Genomic DNA, 25,713 nt, shown 5'->3' on the forward strand with positions numbered 1-25,713 from the left:
AGGGAAATTTATTTTATAAATGAAATAAGCTTGTTGTATTTACGCGCGTTGTTTTATATGTTGCGTTGTACGTTTCGTTTTGTTATACGTTTATACGTTCCGACTTATTTGTAGATTAGGAAAGCATTTTTTGTAGTAACAGTAATCGTCACTAAACACAATTCCATATGTTTGTGCAGTGCTTACAGAAGCTGATAAAAAAAAAAGTCGTCGGTTCAATACCTGGCCACCAGGACTTGAGACCTGGTCCTTTCCGGATGACCGACGAAAGAAACGGAATGGTGATATTATCCCCGTCCTCGATTGCGGCGACCGTAGAGTACAACCTCACCGATGCAGACGTCCATCTGCGTCCCGACGAAGGTTGGCCTGAAGATGCCATATTTGAAGAGGAGTTCTCAGAAAACTTCCAGCGGGCCGTGGCAGTGCTTGGCTACCTGTACACCTTCTTCATCCCTCTGCTTATCGTGCTCGGACTGGTTGGAAATGGTCTCTCCTTCGTCACATTCCTGTTCACCAGGCTGAAAGTACGAGCGTCGAGCTTCTATCTGGGAACCTTGGCGCTATCCGACTTTGGCTACCTCTTTCTAATGGCCTTCGTCTGGCTTGACAAACAAGGCGTCAAAGTAAGCAAGCCAAAATATTTGGGTTCTATTTTAAGAGTAAACAGAGAAACTAAAAAAGATTCTATGCTATAATTTGAGAATTCACGCTAATCAGAACGCTACTGCGGAACAAAAAATTCTAGTTGATACCAATTTGAACCAATGCATAGGCGAGTCGTTAAGCCACTGGTCGTCCTTGTGGGTTTTCTCTGCCGTGCTTGCCTATGTTGCGCTCTTTATTTTAAATAATGAAGGCACTCTCAAAATTCGGACCGCGCTCCCACTGAACTTTGAGCACACCATATATGCTCTTGTAAATATCTAGTCGCTCAGCAAGTAATGTTTCATACTGAGCCGAAAATATGATCGCAAACATTTCAGGTTGCGATTATCGCACCACTATGGACATTTGTTTTCAGCCACAGGGACAAGGAAGTGAACCCCACAAAGTTATTATCTGTTGAAAAATTAAATAAGCAAAATGAGTTTTACGCTATTCCTGACAGCTTATTCAAAAGCACTTTCGTCACCTGAGCTTTGCATAGCGGTATCAAAATGGTTGATAACCGGTACGACTTGTGGAGGTATTATCTGACCAGTGAAGAACGTCAGAATGACTTTTGCTTTGCTCAGGCAACATTATTTAACTTGTGGCTGTGATTATAGGCCAAAAGCTGTCACGCCAACCATACGAGAGTTCTTTTACCAAATATTAGTTGCATTATTCAGGCTACAATTATTATGCTTACGTTACTTCCTATTTGCATGAAAAAATATTGGTTCACAAAAGTGCTGAAGTGGTACCAAGACACTCAAGGGAAACCTTCTGCAATAACCGCCGAATAACTTCCCGACGTTGCTAATCCAATTATGGAAAAGGTAAAGTTGTTGGTGTCGCTCATATTAACATTGCTTGGTATTTGGGTTTGTTTCCTTCTTTTGGTGAGGAAAATAAAAAGTATCTCTTAAATTAATCTATTTCAGAAATCTGGAAAATAAAGAAGAATTACTTTGCGAACCTTTATTTTTTCTCACTGTCAATGCGATTTACTCTTAGGTGTGCTATCACGACGGTAGCTGTAGCGCACATCCAGAACAAGGTGCTAAACAGCTACCATAAACTTGCACTTCAAAACTGCTAGGAGCTCATATTCGACATCATACACAAGCCAACGTTGCCAGACTGTAGACATCTTCACATCATAGATACTCAATAGCCGATTACGCCTGCAGTTGTTCTATTGGGAATATGTAGTTGTGTTATAAACATGGCAAAAAGGGCTCCCAGTAAAGCTTATGACTTTCAGACTCCCCTCACTGCCCCCCCCCCCCTTTTTTTTTCTTTTTTCCTTTCTCTTTTCTTTTTCTTTTTGAAATAAAGTTTTCTCTCTCTCTCTTCAGACCTTGTGCCACTTAGGGTAGGTACTGCTCGTCATGCTCCACATTTGTATACCTTATAGGAATAACTACTGTTCCTTAAAGTACAGAAGCTGTGGTTGCGTTCGCTTCTGCATTACGCGGTTTTCAAACCGTCCAAAAAGCTTAAAGGAGACTTCAGACCTTATTGTGAGGAGGCGCACCTTTTTCAGTACAGTGGTAAGCCCACGCTTCTTGTCCGTGGATTTATTTGTGTGCAGATGCTGAATAAACACGGAATGTGCCAGGGAATTCTGTACCTGTCATCAGCGTTCAGCTTCTGGTCCGTGTGGCTGACTGTGACATTCACGGCGGAGCGCTGCTTCGCAGTCCAGTGCCCTCTTTGGCGGCTTCAATTGGGCACCCGCTGTCGGGCCAGGGTCACCGTGGCAGCCACTGCCGCCGCTTCTCTTCTGCTCAATGCCTACCTCCTTCTGCTCACAGATGTAATCGTCGAGGAAGACGGCGCTTCAGTGTGTCACCACAGACAGGAGTTCGAACAGTGAGTTGTCCGCCTGCTAAGGAAATGCACTTGGTGATGCCTGAGACTGTATGTTGGAAACGTTTCGTTGCATTTGGAACATATATTTTCGTAAGGTCAGTGCTGAAAGAAGCCCCATGGGTGAGATGCAACCGCCGGGAACATCGACACACTCACAGACAATGTTGATTTTAACGAGTAGACACCACTGGTGCCTCTACGTTGACCACATCTACATGTAACGGGCACTATTATGACGTACAGTGCGCACCTTTTGCCTTGCAAGCTCCAATAGTGGGAGATAAAATGATTAACTATGTTTATCTTTAAGCGTGCACATGCAAAACTAAACGGTGGGCATTGCTAATTAGGTGCGTACCACCATCTCGCTGTAGCGAAGGCTAGAAACAATAATGTCCAGCCTGTTGCCCATATAGTGCATAACTTTTTCCTTAAGAACAAATCATGCTGCATAAGTGTCATTATTCAACCAGTGCCGTACTTTCTATCGTTACTTAACGCCACTTGGCTACATCACCGGCAGCAGTGGTGAGTAGCGAGTACCAATTAAATTTAAATAGCACTCATAATTGAAACAATATTGGTTTTCGCTGATATTGGAAAAATGTTTTGCCCTAGTGTGTGTTTTAATAGTGCAAAAATCAGTCCTCTCTGCTCCCAGACTCTTCCGTTCGCTCGTTTACTACAACAGTTACTAGAATGCTTATGAAAAAATATTCCGGTATCTTTGAGGCCACAGCAGATATCGCAGAGCTCTCTCGAGTAAACAAAAGCCGTGAAGGCTTCGTTCTGAGAACTTCTGTTGCCGGAAGCTTTGTCTTGTGTTAAGTCCTGGCATACAATTCAGAATATCAAGAATGATGTACTTCCTTCAAAATAAGTGGGCTGCGGCACAAACTCCTTTTCTTGACTCCATGTGTTTACAAAGTAACAAGAAATTACAATGAAGGAACGCCTTAGACACTGTAGCTTAGAACATGCAATGCCCCCCCCCCCCCCCCCCATAGTAGTGTACCTCTATATTTCACGCATTTGTCCTTGCATCGTTTCATGCTGTTGTCGCCATCATTTTTTTTGTTCACACTTTCTCTCAATGTTAGTGCATTTCGCTGGTGTATTCTTTTTGTTTCGTTAGTGATTGCCTTACAGTTAACTTTAGAGTTTTTAATATCAAAGCACGTGAAGCTAACCGTTATTTTTTACCTTGGTTACTGGGGTATAACCTAGCGCCCACTGTTTACGTGCTTGAAGTCATCCGCTAATTATCTACCCACTGTAAACGTTGCGAAAAGAAAGCTGATTGTTGTTTGTAACGTAATAATCCTTGAAAACGTTCATACAATGTACTGTGTCCATTATAACAACAATTTCTAAGCTGGAGAGCTATCATTATAAAAAGCATGCAATGCCGGCTCACTAATGAAATTGCTCAAGTTACCACTAATATAGAGGTTAGAAAAATTGAATCTCCCGGGGCCTATTTTGCTGTTAATAGGCATTTGCCTCAAAGGCATCTGCTGAGTATGCAATCGCCGCACTAGCCGCTTCAGTGTCCAGAGAGAAGGTGTTACAATGCTTTCTTTGGGGATCATCCGTCGACCCCAACAGGTGTCGGTGACAAAATTCTCTCCATTGGGGCAGTTGGCATTCAGCATTTTAAAACACTCATGCCTTATAAAAGCGGCTTTAAGCCGAAATGTATTATATGGTTTTATTTTAAAAATTCACGTTCGGACAATTTCAGTGTATAGGGCTATAAAAAAATATTACACCGGATGCAGTGTATTCCTGCTGCAAATTGAAAATCATTGAACGTGAAAATACTGCTATTTGAATAGGTACTCTGCCCCATTGTCAGAAATTAGCTTCATTAAAGAGCATCTCAGAGGGAGAAACACCCCTCATTCTGATGATAAACCCTTCACAAATTTTGCTGTACTCGACCATATAAGCCATTTTCTATACCATTCATTTCGCTAGCAAAAAATCAAACACAATATATTATATTTTATTTCCAAGCGCCGTGGTCGCTTTAAGTTACGCAAAAAAAAAAAAAACTGCTTTCTAAGGCCTGTTCAGCTTGAATGTGCCAAGAAATACAATCTCCGAAGCGAGAAACATGGAAATGAAGCCAATAAAGCATGCAGCAGAGAGCACTTCTTGTTAGGAGCGCAGTTTTCTGTTTCATGTTTCTTCTGTTTTTGATGCATTTATTGTTTCACCCGCAGGAAATTGCAAGCCTTCCGAGCATGGCCGGTCAATTCACTAGCTTGTTATTCAAAACTATTCAATAAACCGTACCAATTAAGTAATTAAGTAACTGCGCTCCTAAAAAATTGTATTGACCAGCGTCCTAAGAAAAAGGCAACGCTCTTATTTTTGAAGCTGCATATGATGTTGTCTTAGAACCAAGTAAAATATAAACAAATATGAACAAGAAGAATATATTTGTGTAGCTTGCGGAACCGATGTAGTAAACAATACTCATATTTTAGTGTATTGTAGTGTTATACTTTAGAATATAAAAAGGAAGCATGCTCCTGGTATCTTTTGACTGCAAGTAGTGCTATGGAACGCAACGGTAACACTTCAGCGGCAAGGGCGATGAAGAGCCGATTTAAATGATGGAGGCTTAAAGTAAGGATTAATGTCTTGCACGAAATGTTGAAGAAATAGTCGCTTAAAGCCCATAAATATTAGTATTTTATAATGAAATATTAAAAGGACAAAATAAATAGAAAAAAAAATTGCTTTTTTGAATTACTGGGCTTGATGCAAGTCTCTTCCGGCATGATTCAAACAGAATGATAACAAAAATATTTACATTGCGTATGTTCTCTGGTACAAGACAATTTAAAACCTAAGTTGTTTCATATTGTACGGTACGGATTACTGAAATTTAAGCATTTTTTAAAATTATAACTTATGTCCAGTTTTTACCTATAGGAACATAATTGTTTTGTAACATCATTTTTGTCATCCTCTGTTGCTTCTGTGAAATGTAACAAAGTGAAGCTTGTCTGGAGTGTACCGCGTGTTAAGTCAAGTGCTCTAAAAAGGCTTTTGTGTGTGCTTAGAAACTGTACTTCTGAAAGTTTGAATTTCATCTACAAGAAATGTGCAGACCAAAACAGAAAACGGTAATTTAATCATTTTCGAGCTCTATAGCGCCATCTGTAAGCGTCGGCAGCGAAACGACGCCTCTGGACTGCCAAACGAGGCGGCCAGGTGTATACGTAGCGTTTCCTCTTTAACGTTTCTTTTCAAGTTTTCTTGGTTGCCAGTTCGAACAGTCGCCAAAAGTGAGCAACGCCAAACATAATACAGTGTTCTACATATCTCGGGATGGCAGAGGCAAGAAAAACTTCTAAACTAGAGCGGATTGTCTAGGTAACAGAATGACACGTTTGTATCCAACACAAAATTCGGCGGTGACTTTTTCCGTTTGATTTGGATTTGCATAAAAACATTGCATGTCATGCAATGTTTTTATCTTCGCATGATGTCTGCAATATTGTCGCAAGCAGTACCTCACAAACTGGCAGCATGTCGCAACCGCAAGTAAACACGCTTCACGTTCGCTGATTTCCTGACCTCTACGCTATTGTTGCCATCACGACAGGAGAAGACATTAGCATATCAACAGTGGACATGAAGCTACGAAGTGTCGTTTTGACATGTGTAGAGTTTCACATGCTGTTCCCGTAAAAGGTGTGGTGTTGCGTATTATAAGAGGACCACAATGTAACACTGACGAGGATGGTTAAAATGGCGCTTTTTCTCAGCTCTAGCACGGCCAATATAATGTTAACTCCCGGATGAAAAGGAGAATGGACAGAGCAGGAATTCGGCGAAATGCTTCGTGTTTACCAGAAATGCGTCATGCCACCTGTATACGAGGTGAGGGCTGCGACAAAAATTTACAGTAGCCACGCGAAGGTTTATATATAGTGCACTGCAAGGCTGTTTATAGTGAACGTCATATTATTGGACATGCACATTGAAATGAATAAGGATGGCCGCGATATGTTTCAATATAACCGTACCATGTTCTTACCTGAACAATCCGCTCTGCTTGTGGACGCTGTGTTTGCCCCTGCCATCTCGAGCAACGAAGACCGCTGTTCTCATGAGGCTGAAATTTATTTTCGACAATTCCGCTAGAACTCAGTCCAGAAATTTTCAACGAATGAACAACGGCACCGATACGTAAACGCACGGTCACCTCGCTTGGCAGTCAGGTCTGTGGTTTGGCTGCGGGCGACCTTATATGGCACTTCAGCATTTTAAATCATCATCATCAGCCACTGCAGGGCGAAGGCCTCTCCCATATTTCTCCAATTAACACGGTTCTGTGCTAGCTGCATCCACTTGACACCCTGCGAACTTCTTAACCTAATTCGCCCACCTAACTTTCTGCCGCCCCCTGCTACGCTTTCCTTCCCTTGGAATCTAGTTTGTTACCCTAAGCGACCACCAGTTATCCTCTCTTCGCACATGTCCTGCCCATGTCCATTTCTTCTTAATTTCCGCTAGAATGTCGGTACCTTGAGTTATTTCTCTGGCCCACTCTGCACGCTTCCTATCGCTTAATGTTACGCCTACCATTTTTCGTTCCATAGTCCTGGGCAGTGTTGCCAATTTAGCTACTTTGTAGCTAGATTTAGCTACTTTTGGACTCAACTAGCTACCAAGAAGGTTAGTTTAGCTACGAGTAGCTATTTTAGCTCCTTTCTTCAAAGTCTAGCTGCAAATCTAGCTATTTTGGTGAAATCTAGCCTAAATCTGGCTTCATTTCGGAAAATTACTGACGTCAGGCACATAGCGCCATCTGGTAGTTTTTAAACAAGACGCAAACCAGACAAACTTGCGATATAGTGTTCTACTTGCGAGAAAGAAGGAAACACTTGAAAACTGAGAGGAGGATGCAATACAAAGCGCCGCTTACATACATGCCGCCCCTTCTGCCTCCAAGGAGTTTCCTCCATGTCTGCCTCAGCGAGAAAAAAAAAATAGCTCGCAAAGTAAAGAGGCGAGGCGATGCGGCTGATGCGGCGGCGCAGCTTCTGACGGGTGTCGCCTATCGCGCAGCGCGGGGGCTCCGACGAGCATCGAAGTCGTGCTCGCGGTACACTATTGTGCATTTGTGTACGCATTCCTATTACTTAAACTCTCAACGTTCCCTGCGCGGCGACCATAAGGCGCCTGGAATCGACTGTCTGATTGGACTCTCTTTGCGGATCATGCGCGATCAGCGCTGAGTGGATGAAAGAGGCCAAGAGGCCCATCGGTCCGAGTTACGCCGAGTCGCGCACTGAAGATATCGCCTGGACAGTCATTAAACATTTCATAACTCTCCGTTCATAGGCCTCTGTGTACGCGCAAAAAGTAGATAAAAGTCCATTCTTTACATATTTACAGAGCAGTGATGCATTCGCAGCTCGTCTTTTCTTAGCGCGCAAGCCTTAACGCTTTGCGAAAACTACGTCTGTCTAAATTATCGGAATCGAAACCTGAGCACGTTTATCATTCGTTAGTTAGCACTTGTCATGCGTAGTCGCCTGCAGGAAACCATGTCTTGATAGCTGTGTTTAATTTTTACAATAATAGAGCTGCCAATAAATGCGTTATACATCCAAAATATAAAGTAAAAATTCTTGCGAACAAATCTAGCTACTTTTAGCTCCTTGCTAAATTTTTTAGCTACTTTTAGCTACTTTCACGCGGCCATCTAGCTACTTTTGCTCACCGACATTTGGCAACACTGCCTCTGGGTAGTCCTCAACTTAAGTAGAACCCTCTTGGTCAGCCTCCTCGATTCAGCACCATAGGTGAGTACAGGTAAGATGCAACTGCTGTATACTGTCCTCTTCAGCGATACCGGTAAGCTGCTAGTAATAATCTCCGAGTGCTCTCAAAATGCGCTCCATCCCAATCGTATTCTTTTTGTTATTTCCTTTTCATGGTCCGCATCTGCGGTTACTACCTGTCCAAAGTAGACATATTCGCCTACTACTTCCAGTACTTCGCTACCTAATTTAAACTGCTGTTCCTTCCCGAGGCTGTTGAACATTACCTTAGTCTTCTGTATATTGATTTTCAAGCCTACCTTTCTACGTTTACCGGCTAGGCCATCAAACATTAGTTGCAGTCCATCTCCCGAGTTTCTTAGCAAGGCAATGTCATCAGCAAAACGCAGATTACTGAGGTATTCTCCATCTACCCTTATCCCTAACTGATACCATTCAAAGTCTATCAATACTTCCTCTAAGCAAGCTGTGAATAGTACTGGGGAGACTGTCTCCTTGCGTAACTCCTTTCTTTATGGAAATTTTGTTACTTTTTTTTTTATTCAGAACTATGGTTGCTGTGCAGCCACTACATATATCTTCCAGCACTTTCCCGTACGGCTCGTATACCCCTGATTTCGCAATGCCTGCATCACCGCCGAAGTTTCAACTTAGTCAAATTCTTTTTCGTAGTCAATGAATGCTATGCATAAGGGCTGGTTATATTCCGAGAATTTTTCTATCACCTGGTGGATGGTATGGTTATGATCGATAGTAGAGTACTGTTTCCGAAAACCTGCTTTATCCTTTGCTTGATTGTAGTCTAAGGTTGTCCTGATTTTATTGGCGATTACCTTAATACGTTACAGATAGTAAGCTCATTGGTCTGTAATTTTTAATGACCTTAGAGTCCCCTTTTGTATGAATGAGGATAATGTTTGCATTCGTTCATGGTTCCGGTACCGTCGATGACACCAGGCACTGCGTGTACAGGGTGGCCAGTTTTTCTAGCACGACATTCCCCCCGTCCTTCAACATATTTGCAGTTATCTGATCTTCTCCAGCTGGTTTTCCCCTTTTCATAGTTTCTAATGTTTTCCTGACCTCGTCCTTCGTCGTTGGTGGAACATCTGACTGTTTTTCCCTACCGCCAATCTCATTACGGTCCTGACTACTTTGGCTACTGTAGAAATCTGTATAGAACTCCTCGGCTACTTTGATTATCTTGTTCATATAAGTGATGACGTTGCCCGCCTTGTCCCTTATCGCATACATCTGGTTTTTGCCTATGCCCAATTTCTTCTTTACCGCTTTAAGGCTTCCCCCGTTTTTTACAGCATGCTCAATTTTGTCCATGTTATATTTCCTTATATCGGCCACCTTGCGCTTATTGATTAGCTTTGATATCTCGGCCAATTCGATCTGGTCTGTTGGATTAGAAGCTTTCATACTCTGGCGTTGCTTAATCAAATATTTCGTCTCCTTAGACAGTTAACCGTTATCTTCTATAACTATCCTACCGCCTACTTCTACACTGCAGTCAGAAAGGGTATTTCTGAGATTAATGTGAATTGCTTCTAGGGCAATGTCACCATCCTCGGTTAGAGCTGAATATCTATTCAGTAGCGAGATCCTAAACTCTTCTGCCCTCCCCCTCACCACTAATTCGTTGATTGGTTTCTTTGTTACTAATCTGTAGCGTTCCTTCTTCACATTTAGGCTAATTCGGGATCTCACCCTCCTTCGGTGACTGGATTGCACTTTCCCGAATACCTTTATAGCTTGCATAATTGCGGGGGTTGAATACAGCATGAAGTCAACTTCATTTTTAGTCTCCCCTTTAGGACTTTTCCATGTCCACTTCCGGTTCTTTCGTTCGCTGAAGAATGTATTCACGATTCTTAAGTTATTGCGCTCTGCAAACTCAACTAGTAACTCCCCCCTGCTATTCCGAGAACCAAATCTATAGTCACCTACTGCCTGGTCTCCTGCCTCCTTTTTCCCTACCTTGGCATTGAAATCGCCCATTAGTACAGTACACTGCGTCTTTACTTTTCGCATAGCCGATTCTACATCTTCGTAGAAGCTTTCAGCTGCCTGGTCATCATAACTACATGTAGGTGCATAGGCCTGTACAACCTTCAGTTTATACCGCTTATTAAGCCTAATTACGATGCCTGCCACGCTCATATTATTACTGAACAATTCATCTATATTGCCAGCTATACACTTAATGTCGCCTCTTCGGTAAACCTCGATAACACAGTACATGCCCATTCTTCAGTACACTATATGCCTCATTCGGCCTCCTAACCTCACTCAGCCCTATGATGTCTCATTTCGTACCCTCTAGTTCGTCTAACAGAACTGCTAAACTAGCTTCGCTAACTAGGGTTCTAGCGTTAAACGTTGTCAAGGTCAGTTTCCAATGGCGGCCTGTCCAGCGGGACCAGGAATTCTTAGCACCCCCTGCTGCGTCACAGGTCTGACCGCCGCCGTGGTCAGTTGTTCTGCAGCCGCTGGAGACGGAGGGCCGGGGTTTTATGGAAATAATCATGAGAGGTTGCGGCCAATTACTGCACCAGGGTGGCCAACTTCTCTTCTGGTGAGGGGGTGCGTTGCCGGAGGTGTTCACCGGCATCAGGTCGCACCCCAAGCCTGCTTATGCAATTCCATCGACAGGCGGATTTTTTGTTTATCTGGTGGAGAACTGCGCGGCACCAGGATTTGAGCCCCGGCCCTCTTGCATGCGAGGCAGATGTTGTACCGCTACGCCACCGCTGCACCGGCATTTTAAAATGCTGGCTTTCAAGTGCTCTCGCGTGTACTGTCTATCCAGCTTGTTCGACCGGAAAGCCGCTACCATCACCGTAATCGAATTTGAGAAAAACGGCGTGCTAGAAATTACGCACGTGTTTTTCTATCAACATCGTGACGTAACCAGATTTTATGCCGGGTTCAGTGTAGTGTGATACCATTTCGCTGCCCATTTAGCATCTCGTTTAGTTAGGTCGGAGGCTACACTGCGTAGGAATTCGATCTAATGACACATGCACTTTATGAGAAGTGTTGGTGTCCACTTTGAAATTAATAACGAACCTCTCTTTTCCAGAAATCCAATTTAACAAAAAATATAAAAGTATTCTCAGAAAGTGAAAGTTAAATAACCACAGGCGGCCGATATTTCCGGAGCTCTCCACTACGGCCTCTGTCATAGCCCGAATAGATTTGGGACATTGAACTCTTAAGTCAATGAAAAGCAATACTAAGGTGAAGTTAAACGTCCTCTTTTTTTCTCTTTTTCCCGCTTTTCCAGAATTTTGCACTACACGAACATCATGGATACAGTGGTGACACTCATCGTGCCGTTCATCCTTATTGTCATCATGAACTTCATGATTGGTCGTGCCCTGTACCTGTTCAACGCGAGAAGAAGACTGCATCGGGCAAACAGCGCTCAGATGGACTCCGCTATCGACCCGGGTAAGCGGTTTCCACAACTCCATTCTTCCTACACTCGGTCGAAATGATACAATAGAACCTCGATATATAATTCAGGTACTTGACTAGGACATGTTGGAAACCTTCAGTTCTGATTAATATCAATGTTTTTCTTCATATTTAAATGGAATCTTGAACAAAGGCTAATAGTGCCATGATGACGTGTTCACAAGCAGTTTGGATATTTATGTACTTAGTTATTTACTTTTCCTCTCACAGTCTTTTACATAATCAAGTAGCACAAAGGTATTGTACAAAATATTGATTTACCTTTCGTCGTTAAAGTACTGTTCAGAGATAGAACAAGCATTCTCTGATGATAATTTCAGGACACATATTGAGCGCAGTACAGATATTGATCAGTGCGATCAAAATATATGGCTGAAATGGCAGAGAAAGATTCGAGCCGAATGTTGCCGTGTACAACCGAAACAAGGAATGAAGTGTCAATTCCGTTCGGTCTGTGAACGAAACTGCGGGAGTGTGAAAACATTTAGTTGGAACAATTTTTAGAATTCGTGAGAGAACCTATTTAGTTTGCTAACCAGTAGTTCTCTCGTCTCAGCATTCATTTCTATTCAATATATTCGTGCTCACCATCGTTAAGGGCCCGTTTCCTTTAGCAGCGGCTTGTAGAAGTGATCTGTTTTGAGCGCATTGTAAAACACATTAGCGCGAAACAATATAAAATCGATAGGCCTGAATCATTAGTTTCTGCTGTTTGCTAAGTGTTCTTGATCTTCATGGTGTAACCTAAGTGCTAACACCTGCGCCGTTTCAAGAAAAGGAAGGTCTGAGATATTTGATAATTCTGTTCCATTACAAAGCAGGCAGGAAAGAGCGTCATAGCAATGACAAGCTTAGGCTAAACATATATCTTCTAATATTTCTAATATATTGCTCTTCCTTTTCTCGTTCTCGATTGAGTGCGTATTTGAATTTCATAAGCCTACCATGAAAAATAACCATACCGCCAAAGCCGCATGATAAAAAGAGCAGGCAATGGCGTCAACTGCGAGAGTACAAAAGAGTGTTCTTGGCTGCTCTACGAGAGAGAGGGCAACAAGGTAAAGAATTATATTGTAAAAACAATGTGATATTCCCAACTCATTGTTTAAGGAACAGAACTTCCGCAACAAAACAGTTCAACAATCACATGTTGTGGCCTACCGAGCGGTACGAAGGAAATAGCATAAATAAAAACAGGTTTGTAAAAGTAACGGGTAGTTGGCATGCATAACAATAGAAGGGTTGAAAATAAGCAAGAAGCTCAGTGCAAGAACTTTCTTTATAACCTAATGATAAATAGGTTGGTTGGTTGGTTTGTGGGGTTTAACGTCCCAAAGCAACTCAGGCTATGAGAGACGCCGTAGTGGAGGACTCCGGGAATTTTGACCACCTGGGGTTCTTTAACGTGCACTGACATCGCACAGCACACGGACGCTTTGCTTTTCGCCTCCACCGAAAAGCTGCCGCCGAGGCCGGGATTCGATCCCGCGACCTTGGGAACAGTAGTCGAGCGTCGTAACCACTGCGCCACCCCGGCGAAGTGACAACAAGAATATGAGTACCGATAAATTTGTTTGTTTTTGGTTAGTTGTTTGGTCGATCGGTCGGTCGGTCGGTCGGTCGGTCGGTCAGTCGTAATAGAAGAGACGTCTGGGCGAGTTGGTACGGTGACATGAAAAAACAGCGCTACAGACGTGGACGGAGGTCACGAAAAAGCAGGACGGGCGCTGATTTTTCATCAGCGCTGGTTGGTTGGCTGTGGTGAAAAAGGCTTTCCAGTATCAGGTTACACTGGAAATAAATATTCAGACTTCGTGAATTCTGCGCCCTCTGCCTAGCTATTGAAAGAATTCTGCATTTCTCTGTCGCGAATTCAGACTTGGCAAGAATTGACCCCGGTTCATATTAAAGATGGATGCGTGCGAACAAAGTGAACAAATGCACCCTATTTAGATTGGGGCATCTAGTTCATGACTCTTTTCCACAAGTATTGCCGCTAAAAGGGGGCACTTATCCTGCGAAGGAAATAGACTGTGTTAAATGCGTTAGATGTCTTGGTTTATCACTTATCCACAAGATTTATTGTCTGCTATTTCTGGTGGAAAAGAGTACAAGTAATGTGCTTTCGGTACATTTTTATTCGCTTGTCGTTCTATTCTAATTCGCGTGTTTCTGTAGGCTTCCTTTTCTAAATTATTTTCTTGGTCAGCAGCCTACTTCAATACTGGCTAAACCGGCGCATTGGTGCGGCGAAAACTCAGTCGTGTTAGTTTAATCTTAAAAGGCCAAATTTAGGAAGACCAGCAGGTAGGCAGCAGCAGAGCAGTGTCCTTAAAAAATGAGTTTACGGTATTTTTACTTTTGCGTTTTAATTCCATTCTTGGTAAAATAGACGAGATTCTTGAATGGAACATTCTCTTCTGTTTACTTTCTATCTGCCGGCTGCTAATAAAAGGCAAGCGGAATTAATGGGCCCTTTGACATATCACGGTAGCAGTTGAGCCCTGATTATCACTTTTCACCTAGCATGAATATTCGAGAGAAATGCACATGAATAGGCTGTGCAGGGGAGTTGGAACAATTCAGATCACTCATATTGAAAGGTCGCTTCCACCTGTTCTGAATGTAGTGTTTCCTTACCAGACCTTTCCTGCGAACCATTAAAGGTCGCTTTTCTAGCACAGTGTCACGGAAATTGTATTAAAACATTTAGGTTGTGCTTTATAAGGGCAAACAGTGGTATTCTTTATATTGTATCTATTAGGTCAACATAGGACAAAGTCTGCACTCCATTAGCAGTCACATGGTCAGCGTCTGTGCAAAGCGCATCAGATTTGTAAATTAAACCAAGAAAAAGAAGCTAACCTAGCGCAGTGTAAGTAAGGCAGCAAATATATAGCAACACATTGATGTATTTATCTAGCTAGATAGTGCATGTATACTATACTGGGCATTTTTTCAGCCTGTTCTTACGCCAGGGAGAACTATCGTTTCGTTACTAATGTATAGGCTTCAGGTTCGAATAGATTATTCAGATTGTCATATTATCCCGGCATGCATGTAGAGAAGACAAATTGTAAATTCGATGCGTTCCACGACCGTTGATAGATAATCGAAGTTTACCCCACCTAAATTTACGAAGCTCACCTAAATTTATGAAGCTCGTGGTGGCCACGATATTGAGCGTAAGTGCTGAGCTTTGTCCAGGGGCTCTAAAACAGATTCTGCATCAAGAAACTAGCGTTTGTTGCGACCATAGTATGAATTAAATGTAATTCCCATATTGCCATGTACTTTTGTGCCGAAGCTAATATCGTAGAAAATATAAATGATCTGATGTAGAGGCCCATAGCCAAGTTTCTCTCGCCAGATTAAAATACAAAATATGGTGCTCGTTTATTAAAGAAAGGGCTCTGCATTTGTGTGGGCGTAATTAAACATGGCCAAGTACAGAGCGGATAATACTTGTTCAAGAAAAAAAGGAAAAATTTTAATTTGATTACTGCTTTTCTGCAGGACCAGAGCCTCCCTCTTTTCTACAGTGCACAAAACATCCTTCCTTTATCTGTCAGAAGCTCAGTTGACGGCCTATCAACCTTGTGTGGGGCCATCCCTTTAGAGGACAACAAAAATAACGCCTCAGTTTGTGTGATTTTTTTCAATTTAAATAATAACCTAGCGTAAAACGTAACATGTTAATTTTCTCGATTTTTGACTCCGCCTCATGAAAATAGTATAGATTAATCGACACTAGGAAGTAATATATTTCGATTTTTGAAAAACCTCCCATTCAGAGAACATTCCGTGGGGCGAAAGATGAATAAAGATATATACGAAAGGGTGTACTTAACTTTTAATCAACTGTGACTGAGCGAAAGCTTTTACGTTCCCTATAGGCACCCATGCCATAGACATTGAGTATTAGCCGCATCATTAAACGCCTAGGCCTGCATTAACTCATGTTTTGACTGTCGACTAACGACTGGGGCATTTTGCAACATGCGAGTCTTTGTATCAATTTACCCGCATTGAAAAGCGATAAGTCCGCATTTGCGCGCCTTTTTTGACGCCTGAAGTTTTTGCCCTAGAAACTGCCAACAAACCGGTGCTAAAGGGACAAAGTGCCGGCAAAATAGCTGCGTGCATCTCTGTATTCTCACCAAACCTTCTTTCTCGTACATAGGTTGCTTTAGGAAGACGATATTTCCGCATCAGTATATCAGTTTTGTTATTTGTATCATGTACAAGAGCCTGTGCCCCATTTGTACAATTGACAATTATTTTTATCTAAGCGCGCAGCATAAAAAGCCTGATAATAAATGAAGCCGACCTTTGTAAAGAAATTACTGAGTTCTTATCTGGGTCGAATCAAGTAAACAAAGATCGCTACTCAGAGTCATGGGTGCTCGAACAAGAGCTGAAGGCGAGTCGCAACCCACAAACAACTTCAAGACAAATGAACTTGTTTTTTACGGACGGCGCCGTCATAGGTGGCGGTGTATAAATGCGCTTATGCTTACGAAGAGAAACGGGGGTATGAAAGGAGGCGACGCGGTAAGGAAAATGTTATGCTTCTTTGGAAATTGTTTTTCTTGCACTCAAAACCTGCGACCCCCAGACCTGAAGAAGAAAACAAATAAGCTATAGAATCAGGGAGGCAAGCCTTCAGAGATAAATGATGAATCAGCTCAAGAAGGAGGTTCGAAGCTGGCGCTTGTTTGTGGAAGGGCTTAATGATTCCATAGAGACCAAAGCACCAACGGGAATCGCTATGCCCTTCTTGTGCTGATTAATCCCTTCCTAGCACTCTTTGGCTTTCTGACTCAGCTGCCTTTTTGTTTTCTTCTTCAGGTCACAGGATCTCAAGTTCCCCATCCACACAGTTATTGATAAGAAAACAATATTTCATTCCCTATCTTCTCGCCTCGAATCTTTTACTTTTCTTCTTCGGAAGTATTACTTTATATAAACGCCGTCAGAAATGAACGTGCAGTGCAAGCAAAAACAAATCCCCTTGGCGAACCGCTGGCTGTACTGTGAGGCTTCCGCTGAAAACTTATTCTGACACCTACAGTTTTCAGTCCGAACAGCGTTTCATAACTTTCACTTAAAAAAAGAAGTCTGTAAATTAAAACATGCTATAATGTAAACTCAGAATTTCGTAACCAATAGCCAATTTCACATGAAATCTTTGTCGCCCAGATATTGCTTCAGTACTGAGGTGACAGATGTAAGGGTGCACCGCCCTTCACATAAAAGCGATTGCCAGTCAGTCTTGTCGGAGGTAGATATTGTAAGTTTAGGTCCAGCGTCACGATCGCTTATCAGCGCTATCTAATGAGCAATATAGCAACAATATGCTCTATCCGTTTGAGATAAAGGGTCGTGAGGTGGTCACGTGAATTATAATATTAGGGTGCGCAAAATTGTTTTTTGAACTAAATTTGCAAAGACTACATTTAGCTGTTTTTTTCTCACGAAAAAACTTCAAACTATCCTAAAGAAAGCCCACACACAAGAGATTACAGAAAGATGTTTCACATGGACGATGCGCGTCACGTCAGCCATGATGATGCAATATCCTGCTGGAATCTGTGTTTTTGTGTGTGTGTCGTTTTTAACGCGATAGAAAGATCGAGATATAACTGTTTGTCATAGCTTGCGAAATAATGGAATTCGCATTATGCTAGGGAAGAAAAGAAGCATAAAAGGTCATAAAAGAAGCACTTTCATAGTCTGCGTAGAAGCATTTTTCTTATCCCCAGAGTTACATTCTAGAATTATAAAACCATGCACAATTAACTGAATATAGACATAGACAAAGTTGATATATGTTTAATATAAAACAAAAATTACAACTTTTCGAGTTCTAAACGTATTGGCCTCAGTGATGTACCTTGATCTCACGCGTATAAATTCTCACTATTGCCTCCGAAAATGTTCGCCGCAGACTAAATTGTCTCGAACCTTCATTCCGCAAATATTTCTGAGGTGATTTAGGCTGATTTATGCTTACTGATGTAATTATGCAATTGCATGTTACCAAGGTTCCAGCCATGTGACAGTTCCTACTTCCCTCGAACGTGGGTTTAGGCAGCAGATCTCCAAACTTGAAGAATACGACTACAACTTGCCACGGGGGCCATATGGTGATTTATAGCACACTTTTCACGCTCCAGTCAAATAGATATAAGTACGTCCAAGACCAGGTTCATGTTCGCAAGAACTATATTGATGTCTCCATGATGTGGCTAGGCATTGCGGACGTCGCTTCTGCTATGATCACAAATTATGTCGTGTTTCGTGCTTCTATACTGCAAGAGCTTGTCCATGCGTTGTACCAAGCAGCCAAAGGGAGGTAAATGTGAGACACAAGAGACACAAAAGAGGAAAATATTCCGATGTTCGGAAGCAAGGAGCCTGTTTATTTTTTTGGGGAAAGACAACCTTCAGGCCGCTCCCCTCCCAGTGTGGTGAAAACGAACTCAATATGTCTTATCTCCAGATTTCATTATTTGTGTATTTACATTTTGAGGCAGTCGCCCTTATAACTATTCTGAATATGGAGTGTCTAATTGCAGTATCCCGCCCGCAGATAACCGCAACACCTCCAGCGGCTGCTCACCGACGCCTAGTAACAGACACATCCCCACAGCGGTGTCAGCCAATGGAAGCACCCAAGTGCAGCACCAGCATCCCGAGCGGCTGCTGATGCACCCGAGCCAGATCAGCGTGTCCCGTATGCTGTTCCTGGTGTGCACCGTGTTCATCATACTCAACCTGCCCAGCTACGTGGTGCGAATCCATGTGTTCGTACTCTCCATCAGCAACCAGCCAGTGCCAGACCACGTGCTGCTGTTGCAGCGATACTTCATGCTGCTCTATTACACCAACTTCGCCGTCAACTTCATCCTTTATAATCTGGGAAGCCGCATCTTCAGACGCATGATGAAGCAGTACGTGTCGAGGAAGTGGAGCGCCATCAGCTCGCTGTGCCGCGTTTCGGACAGTTTCGAATCCAGCGGCGCCATGGGTGTGGATGTGGCCTCCTTCAAGCCAAATGGCCACGGGCTGGCAAGACACAAAATGACGCCGAAGACGTGATGCCGGGATGGTGGCAGACGCGGCGGCTCTTGCCCTTTGGGTGTAGCAGTCAAGACTGGTGGCTGCTGCCGCGATCCCCGTCAAAGTGAGCGATACTCGAAATTACACTATGAAGAAATGCACCAGTGTTGCTACCGGTTCCCGATGATCAAGTCGAGCTCAGAGTCCAGCTTCCTGTTTGGCCAGCGAAAGTGCCTACCCAACGATAAGGTGAATGACAGTGTTCCTAGTTCAGTTCTTGGGTGCCTAACGGGGATGCAAGTATGCCTTGCCTGTTGTAGTGAGAGCATGTGGAGCAAAGAAGTCTGAGTTCAGCGTATGAACCTTTTTAGGCAACTCATTTTCATGCGGTAAAATCTTAAATCTTCAGTTAATCTAAATCCATTATCTGAGCCTTCGAAAAAAGCTTTCTATAAACGAAATTCTCATTCACCTGTCTAGACGAATACATGGTTTTCTGGTAACCGGTGTGCCAGTGTGATGTGAACAAGATCCTGGCTCTTGCAATACCAATTGTTTCATCTGGTGTCAGAGGCTCAGTATAGCGGAACTATTGCAGGCCAGTTTTGCAGGACATCTTGTTGCGTAACTAAAGCCCGAATGTATTGGTTATGTAAATGTTGTTTATTATATGTTATCTGGAGTTTTTAGTTATATTACACAGTAACGTGGATAATTGTATATATACTGCTGATATGTGTCGACAAATAATTCGGCTGTACTGGCTAAGCAATAACAATTTACGAAACCGAAAAGAAAAACTACGCTTTGCAATATAACATTTCTAGTCCTCAAGGTAGGAGGACAGTGCGGATGCTAAAAACCTCGCCTTGTAATCTTCTTTCGTGGCTTGACTGCGTCCGTGATTACTGAGTTTATAGACCAAACGAAACTCTGAAAGTAGCTGTTTTCATTCAACGTTGACAGAAGAATAATTTGTCTTCCACATACTGCCAGTAACGGGTGAAGACGTCTTCACACCGTCGACGCAGTCTTTTCTCAGTTTAAATCTGCGTGTGTGTTTGCCCCTTCCTCTCTTTTATTAACCCGCTGGTATGGACAGGAGAATGACAAAAAAAAAGACGAATGCCGGATGCGAACAGGAAAGCGGTCTGTTTTCTGTGGTTCGTGCAGCTGCTGTGCAACGTGCGGCCACGTATTGCTTCACACACTCAGTGCTTTATTTTTTTGAAATTATTGGGTCAAGTAAAAGACCAAAATACACTGAAAACCAAACCTTGCTGTCAAATGGTTTCGTGAGCGAAAAAGAAAACAAGATAAGTTTGAATGGAATAATCATCGCTTTTCGTATTTACGTGCAGACCCTCAGAACTCCTCTGCCATCTTTGAATTGAGGGCACCGTTTGGAAAATTAGCGCGCTGAAACTGAGGCATTGTTCTCACTCTAAACTTTCCATTTCTTTCTTTGCCAGGTGGTGCCGTGGAGCTATCCTTACTTCAACACTTCAAGTTCAAGTTCAAGTTTATTTCCTTTTAGCAAGAAAAGGAGGGGCCAGAACTAAAAGCTGTAAAAACAGCTTGACGGGGTCCTGGCCCCCTTACAAGGTTGGCAGAGCAGCAGACAGGAGAAAAAATCAATTCACATGTTTATAGCTAAACACGTTTATACAAATAAAAAACGGGTAAAACGTTGTACAGTTCCTTCTGTACGAACGAAGGAACGTTATAAAATACAGCACAAAGATACAAGGAAAGAAGTGGGAAAGCATTGCTGATACAGAAAACAATAAAACAATGGTACACAATGATGCAAAAAGAAAAATATATATACAAATTCATGACAGCTCTCCTCGACAATAGAGGCTGACATCGTGGTTCGACACGCAAACTGGGTCAAGTCCGGCAAAATGTCGTCTCTGCTTAGCACATTGAGTAAGGAAGTTCGCTACCCCCTCTTCGACTAGAGCGCAACGTACGAGGATGAGAGCGAATGTGGAGCATTATGAAATCATCCGTGTCAGAGAACTGAATTTAATAAACAGGCTGCGACTCAATCTGCATACGAGACCGAGTTCACTTCAAAGAAAAGGTCCGCCGGGCTCGCCTTACATATGCCGGATCTGGACTCTGCTGCCAGAGCATATAAACGTGTGTGCTCATGCTCATCCCGTGCTACGTGAGGGACTCAAGCTTGTTCTACATTTCCTTGGACGCACCACCTGGTGTTTTTCAGCGACAAGATTTTAACGAATGGTGCTTACGACAGCTACTCATTCATTTGGTGCAGGGCTGAGGGACGTGTTAATGCATATCTTAATATAAGGGGTGTTCGGTAAACTTTCAATGCGGTGATGAAATTTTTTGGGTGAAATAATTTAAATTAGCATAATAGAAAAAAATAGCAATATCATCTTTTCTACGAGCACATGCACATTTTCTTCTCCGATGTTGTAATCCTATGCTCTCGTATACACGGGTAAGCGCAACCGATTATATAGCTTCAAACTAGGAACTTTTTCTGATCCGCTAACATTACAACGAATTGGCTGTTGTCTGCTTTCTCAATCTGAGGTAGCATCCTAAATATTAGCAGGCGCCATGTTTCTAGAAACGTTTACTGTGCTTTATGCAAAATCTGTTAAATGTTGTTCCATTGTCGAATAGTTTTTAAAGCTTTCAACAAATTAAAGATAACCTAATTTCATTGCTGCGTAGAACTTTGCAAGAAGATATAAAGGTTTCAACGCATTATTATAATAACTGAACACCTCTTACTGATGTCCTCGTTTATTGAAACGGGGTACAATTTTGACCACTGTTAATTCGTTCATATTTTCGACATGGTGTTAAAACTAAGAGCTTTATATGCTGCTTTCGAGTGTTTTTCAGACTAGTGACTACTTTGGAATCAGTTTCTGCACGTGTCTGAATGTTTGATGTCTTCACTTCACATATCGTGTTCATTGACGTGTGCATTTATGTCTTCGACGGGTATTGTTGTGAGCCGTACACTTTTCTGGCAGCTTTTAAGCAGTGTATTTTAAAGACAGCACTTCCTGCGATCTGTATCATATTGCCTGTTCGTAATGTACGCATACGCATAAATATGGGCTTCAAGTATATGGTCGAGGATTTAAAAGTAGGTATTTTCTCCATGTTGCTGCTTCTTGTCAATCGTCTGCGTTTCTTTTTAATTCGAACAATGAAACATGACGGTAGTTATTCTATTGCACACGGTTAACATGTCTAGAGAGTCTCGATCGAACAAGTCTATAGCGTTGTGCCCAGTTGTACAGCCTTGCGTGACTATGGCCGCTGTTCCATTTAATTGCGGTCACCCCATCACACCATCCTTGAAATTGTAAGGGCTTCCACATGAATCTTAGAGCTTTGTTTAAACTCCACTATTGACAATTCTTGCATATATATGCTTGTTATATAGGGCTATAACGCATGGCATCTTATGGCAAAATATCATACAGCATAAAATCACATTATGTACTTATACACGCGTGTATTTTCGCATTATAAAACTCCATGTCGAATCATTTGTGTTTGTGGAACAGGTAGAGCTACGATGTTCTACATTGCTGCTGTCTCCGCCGTGTAAACTCACTACAGGCTCTTGAGGCTTGAAAAACGAACATTATTAAAACTTTACTGACTTATGCGCGAGTTCAAATTTAGAACGAAAAAGAGGCCTGTGGGAAATATTCCTACGCAGTTTAGCTGTTGAAGCCTGCAGCTGAAATCAAATACAATCTGGCATTTTACAACGTTTGCGTCTTCATTGACTTGGACCTGTACTTACATCCTACTTTTAGACGCGACGACAACATTCTATTTCAAGGAACACTGATTCCTTAAAACCCAAATCTGCCATTACAAGAAAACGTTTCTGTTCTACTATACTCCGTCCAAGCATATAGAAACTCAGTCTTTAAATGCTGACTTATTTTTAAAGGTAGAGGCTGGTCTGTTTAGCGGCAGGTTTGCAAAGCACTACGGAGACATACGTGCCCATTCTAGTTCCAAAAGTGCAGCCTAAATAGATACAAGATTCTAAATAGTAATCTTTGTTTCAAACATTAAGCATAACTTTTTCTCTATTACTTAGCCACCTATCATGAATCAGATTTGACACTTTACAGAGACTGCTTTATTTGCCATCAACACAGCCAGTCTTAGATTATAACATTGCGAAAGGTTTTGTTATGTATTTTGTTGTGCAGTGCCGCATATTCCATGTCTAAGACATTGATCATGGTGTGTCTTTTTCTTTTGAAACGAAAGCTGTCGCCGGCGTAGGATTTTCTTTTTATTCTTACCCCAGCGCGAGTGCAACTTATAGAGAGCAGGAGCAGGGCCCGGCAGTAGCTCACAAGCAACGTTTTCATCTGAAATGTTGCGCGCGTGCCGCGGACAATATTTATGATACAAAACACATAGCTATATTGAGAGAGTCTGAGTTCCACGTGGCCAAGCGCTGTAATAAATAAATTGAGGAGTATATTGGTGCATAGAGGAGGAAATGATCTAATAAGAGAGGTCTTAATGCATTTCAGAAAGTATTGTTGGCAGCGTTGACCTGGAAGCTCCAGTGCAAACCGGCAGGTCTCCAGGGACGTCTAATGCGGAACTTTTGGCGAATAAAATTTTTTATATTTACAAAGGGATATTACTGTTTGCTAAATTGTTTGACCCGATATAAATTTATAGCTGGTTCTTATTTATTACTCTCAGGGGTCTGAAGACAACATTTCAAATATATTTGCGTTTTAGCTCCTTATATTCACACAAGATGAAAGCAGCGGCTAAAATGGAATACTATGATATGCACTGACTATGTGCATTTCTGTGGCATGGCTTAGTGTACATATATAGGCAGGTATGTATGTTTATGTACGTGTTAAACACCAAACAATGTATCTTCGGGCTGTCTGCTTTTCTAACGTTACTCGTGAGAAATGCCGCACATTTTATGTCTAAGGATTTTCTTTCTCAGCATCATTTTCTGAACGATATTTGTTCAATGCTAGTTCCCTCGGACCTACACGTGCTTAGCTCTATTGAACAAACGCATTAAAGAGCAAAGCATTGTGTCCAGTATTGCATATTGACGAACAGTATAACAGTATGCAATTGCCTAAAGATAGCTTCTGCGAATTAAGGCACATTCAGTGTGTAAATTCTTTAGCGGAGAGGGTGAATTTGTCATTCGTTTTGATTTCAGCATAGAGCGAAAATTATTCCAAATAGAGATTAGTTCAATCTCTCGTAATGATGTTACCGTTTGTGAGTGGCGCATTCTCATAATGGTCCTTCATTCAGTGACATTACCGGTATGGGTGCTCTAAGCGTGTGCGTACTTCTGGTTGATCGCCAGCGTCACTCCAAAGCCGGAAGGTAAATGCAGTTGAGAGAAGTTAGCGTGTGCAGTGATATTAGAGTCCGTGTTCGAATGTAGACATGAAGAATGCTCATTACTCCGCCTTAGGCACGAACACAGTTGTGTGAACGCCATCAGGGTAAGCCACAATAAAGGGTTACCAACAGATGGGGAAAGGTCTTAAGGTAAAGGTTGATATTGATACTGAATTGTTAGGCATAGCTTAGGCACGAATAGCTGTTGAACGCTTTTTACTGTGACATGAAGCTCTGGCACCGTTTTCTTACTTGGGACCATGCAGAGATAGTAAGCGTTTGATATGTGCTGTTGTTGGTCTACTGTGTTCTATCTTCTGTGGATGATCCGGGTAATATGAATGTAACCGTTTGGACAGGTATTGTGTTCTCTGATGCAACGTGTATCTGTTCACAAATACGCGCTGCTACTCGATATGAAAAGGTTTAGGCGTGCGACACAGCTTATGAATCGGCAGCATAAAGATTGATTTTTCAAAGAATATCCCATGTGTGTTGCGCAGTGTTAGATCACTAGTGTAAGTAATCAAACTATACCGAGTTTCCAGGGTATCCAAACGTGATCTTATATGTACGTGCCTATCCTTTCACCCTTTACGGAAATAAATATTGTGCTCATTTTCATCTGCGCCTAAGTGTTTGTGTTTTCCTTACAAGCAGCAGAATGACAGGGAGCTTCGGATTGCATCGATATAGCATCATACGTAATGCACCTCCTCTTGATTGTCAATGAGAAGACGCGATAAAAAAGAGTGAGATGCAAAACTTCATGACATGAGATCAAGCAAGTGTATTCTCAGGACACCTCAAGTGAGAATGTGATGTTAGTCTCAAGAAGCTCGGGATAAAAAGACAACAATTGATAGGATATGCCTGTAAAGCTTGCCAGCGTGTTGACAAAGTGTTTGGAAACTTTGTAGCAGACATAGAAAAAGGAGATAGAGAGTGCTTGTAGTGTCCTTGCATGATTTTATTTATATTTGCCAAAATGTATGACGAAATGAAGGTGGGGCGATTGAACATTGCTTAGGTCTTCGGCGCGTAATGAATGTTAGACTTTAAGCAAAGATATATTTTTTTTACATTGAGCCAATTTATAAAAGAACGTTGCAAAGAAAGTGCAACCAGGATATTTTCCTTGTGGTTGTTGATAAGAGATTGCACCTGGAAGCCGTAAACGACCACTGGATGTTCCAAAATTTTTCGTTGAATACAAAGGGCGATATAAAAGTTGGCAACCTTCAATTGAAACTTTCACTGAAAACAGAAGAGTCTTTTTACGGTGCGTTTAAAGATAAATCGTAAGCTAGCAAAGGTATGCTGTAAATTCGCGCATGGCTCCGCTCACAGCAGAAAGTATTATTTGCACTGTTAATGTACCTGCTGATGGTGCTATAATAAA

The 25,713-nt window shown here is 42.1% G+C and overlaps 1 protein-coding gene across 1 annotated transcript; it reads left to right on the forward strand.

Annotated features, from left to right (window-relative positions):
• The first annotated feature begins 257 nt into the window (after positions 1-257).
• Positions 258-18,926, forward strand: LOC146173826 (uncharacterized). Its single transcript, XM_084584510.1, has 4 exons — positions 258-626; positions 2,243-2,523; positions 11,629-11,795; positions 18,418-18,926. The coding sequence occupies exons 1-4, from the start codon at positions 258-260 to the stop codon at positions 18,924-18,926; spliced, it is 1,326 nt and encodes a 441-aa protein (XP_084440636.1).
• Positions 18,927-25,713: the final 6,787 nt, after the last annotated feature.

The sequence above is a fragment of the Amblyomma maculatum genome, chromosome 11, assembly GCF_055883805.1.
Source record: "Amblyomma maculatum isolate TAMU_Amacu chromosome 11, ASM5588380v1, whole genome shotgun sequence".
NCBI classification, from domain to species: domain Eukaryota; kingdom Metazoa; phylum Arthropoda; class Arachnida; order Ixodida; family Ixodidae; genus Amblyomma; species Amblyomma maculatum.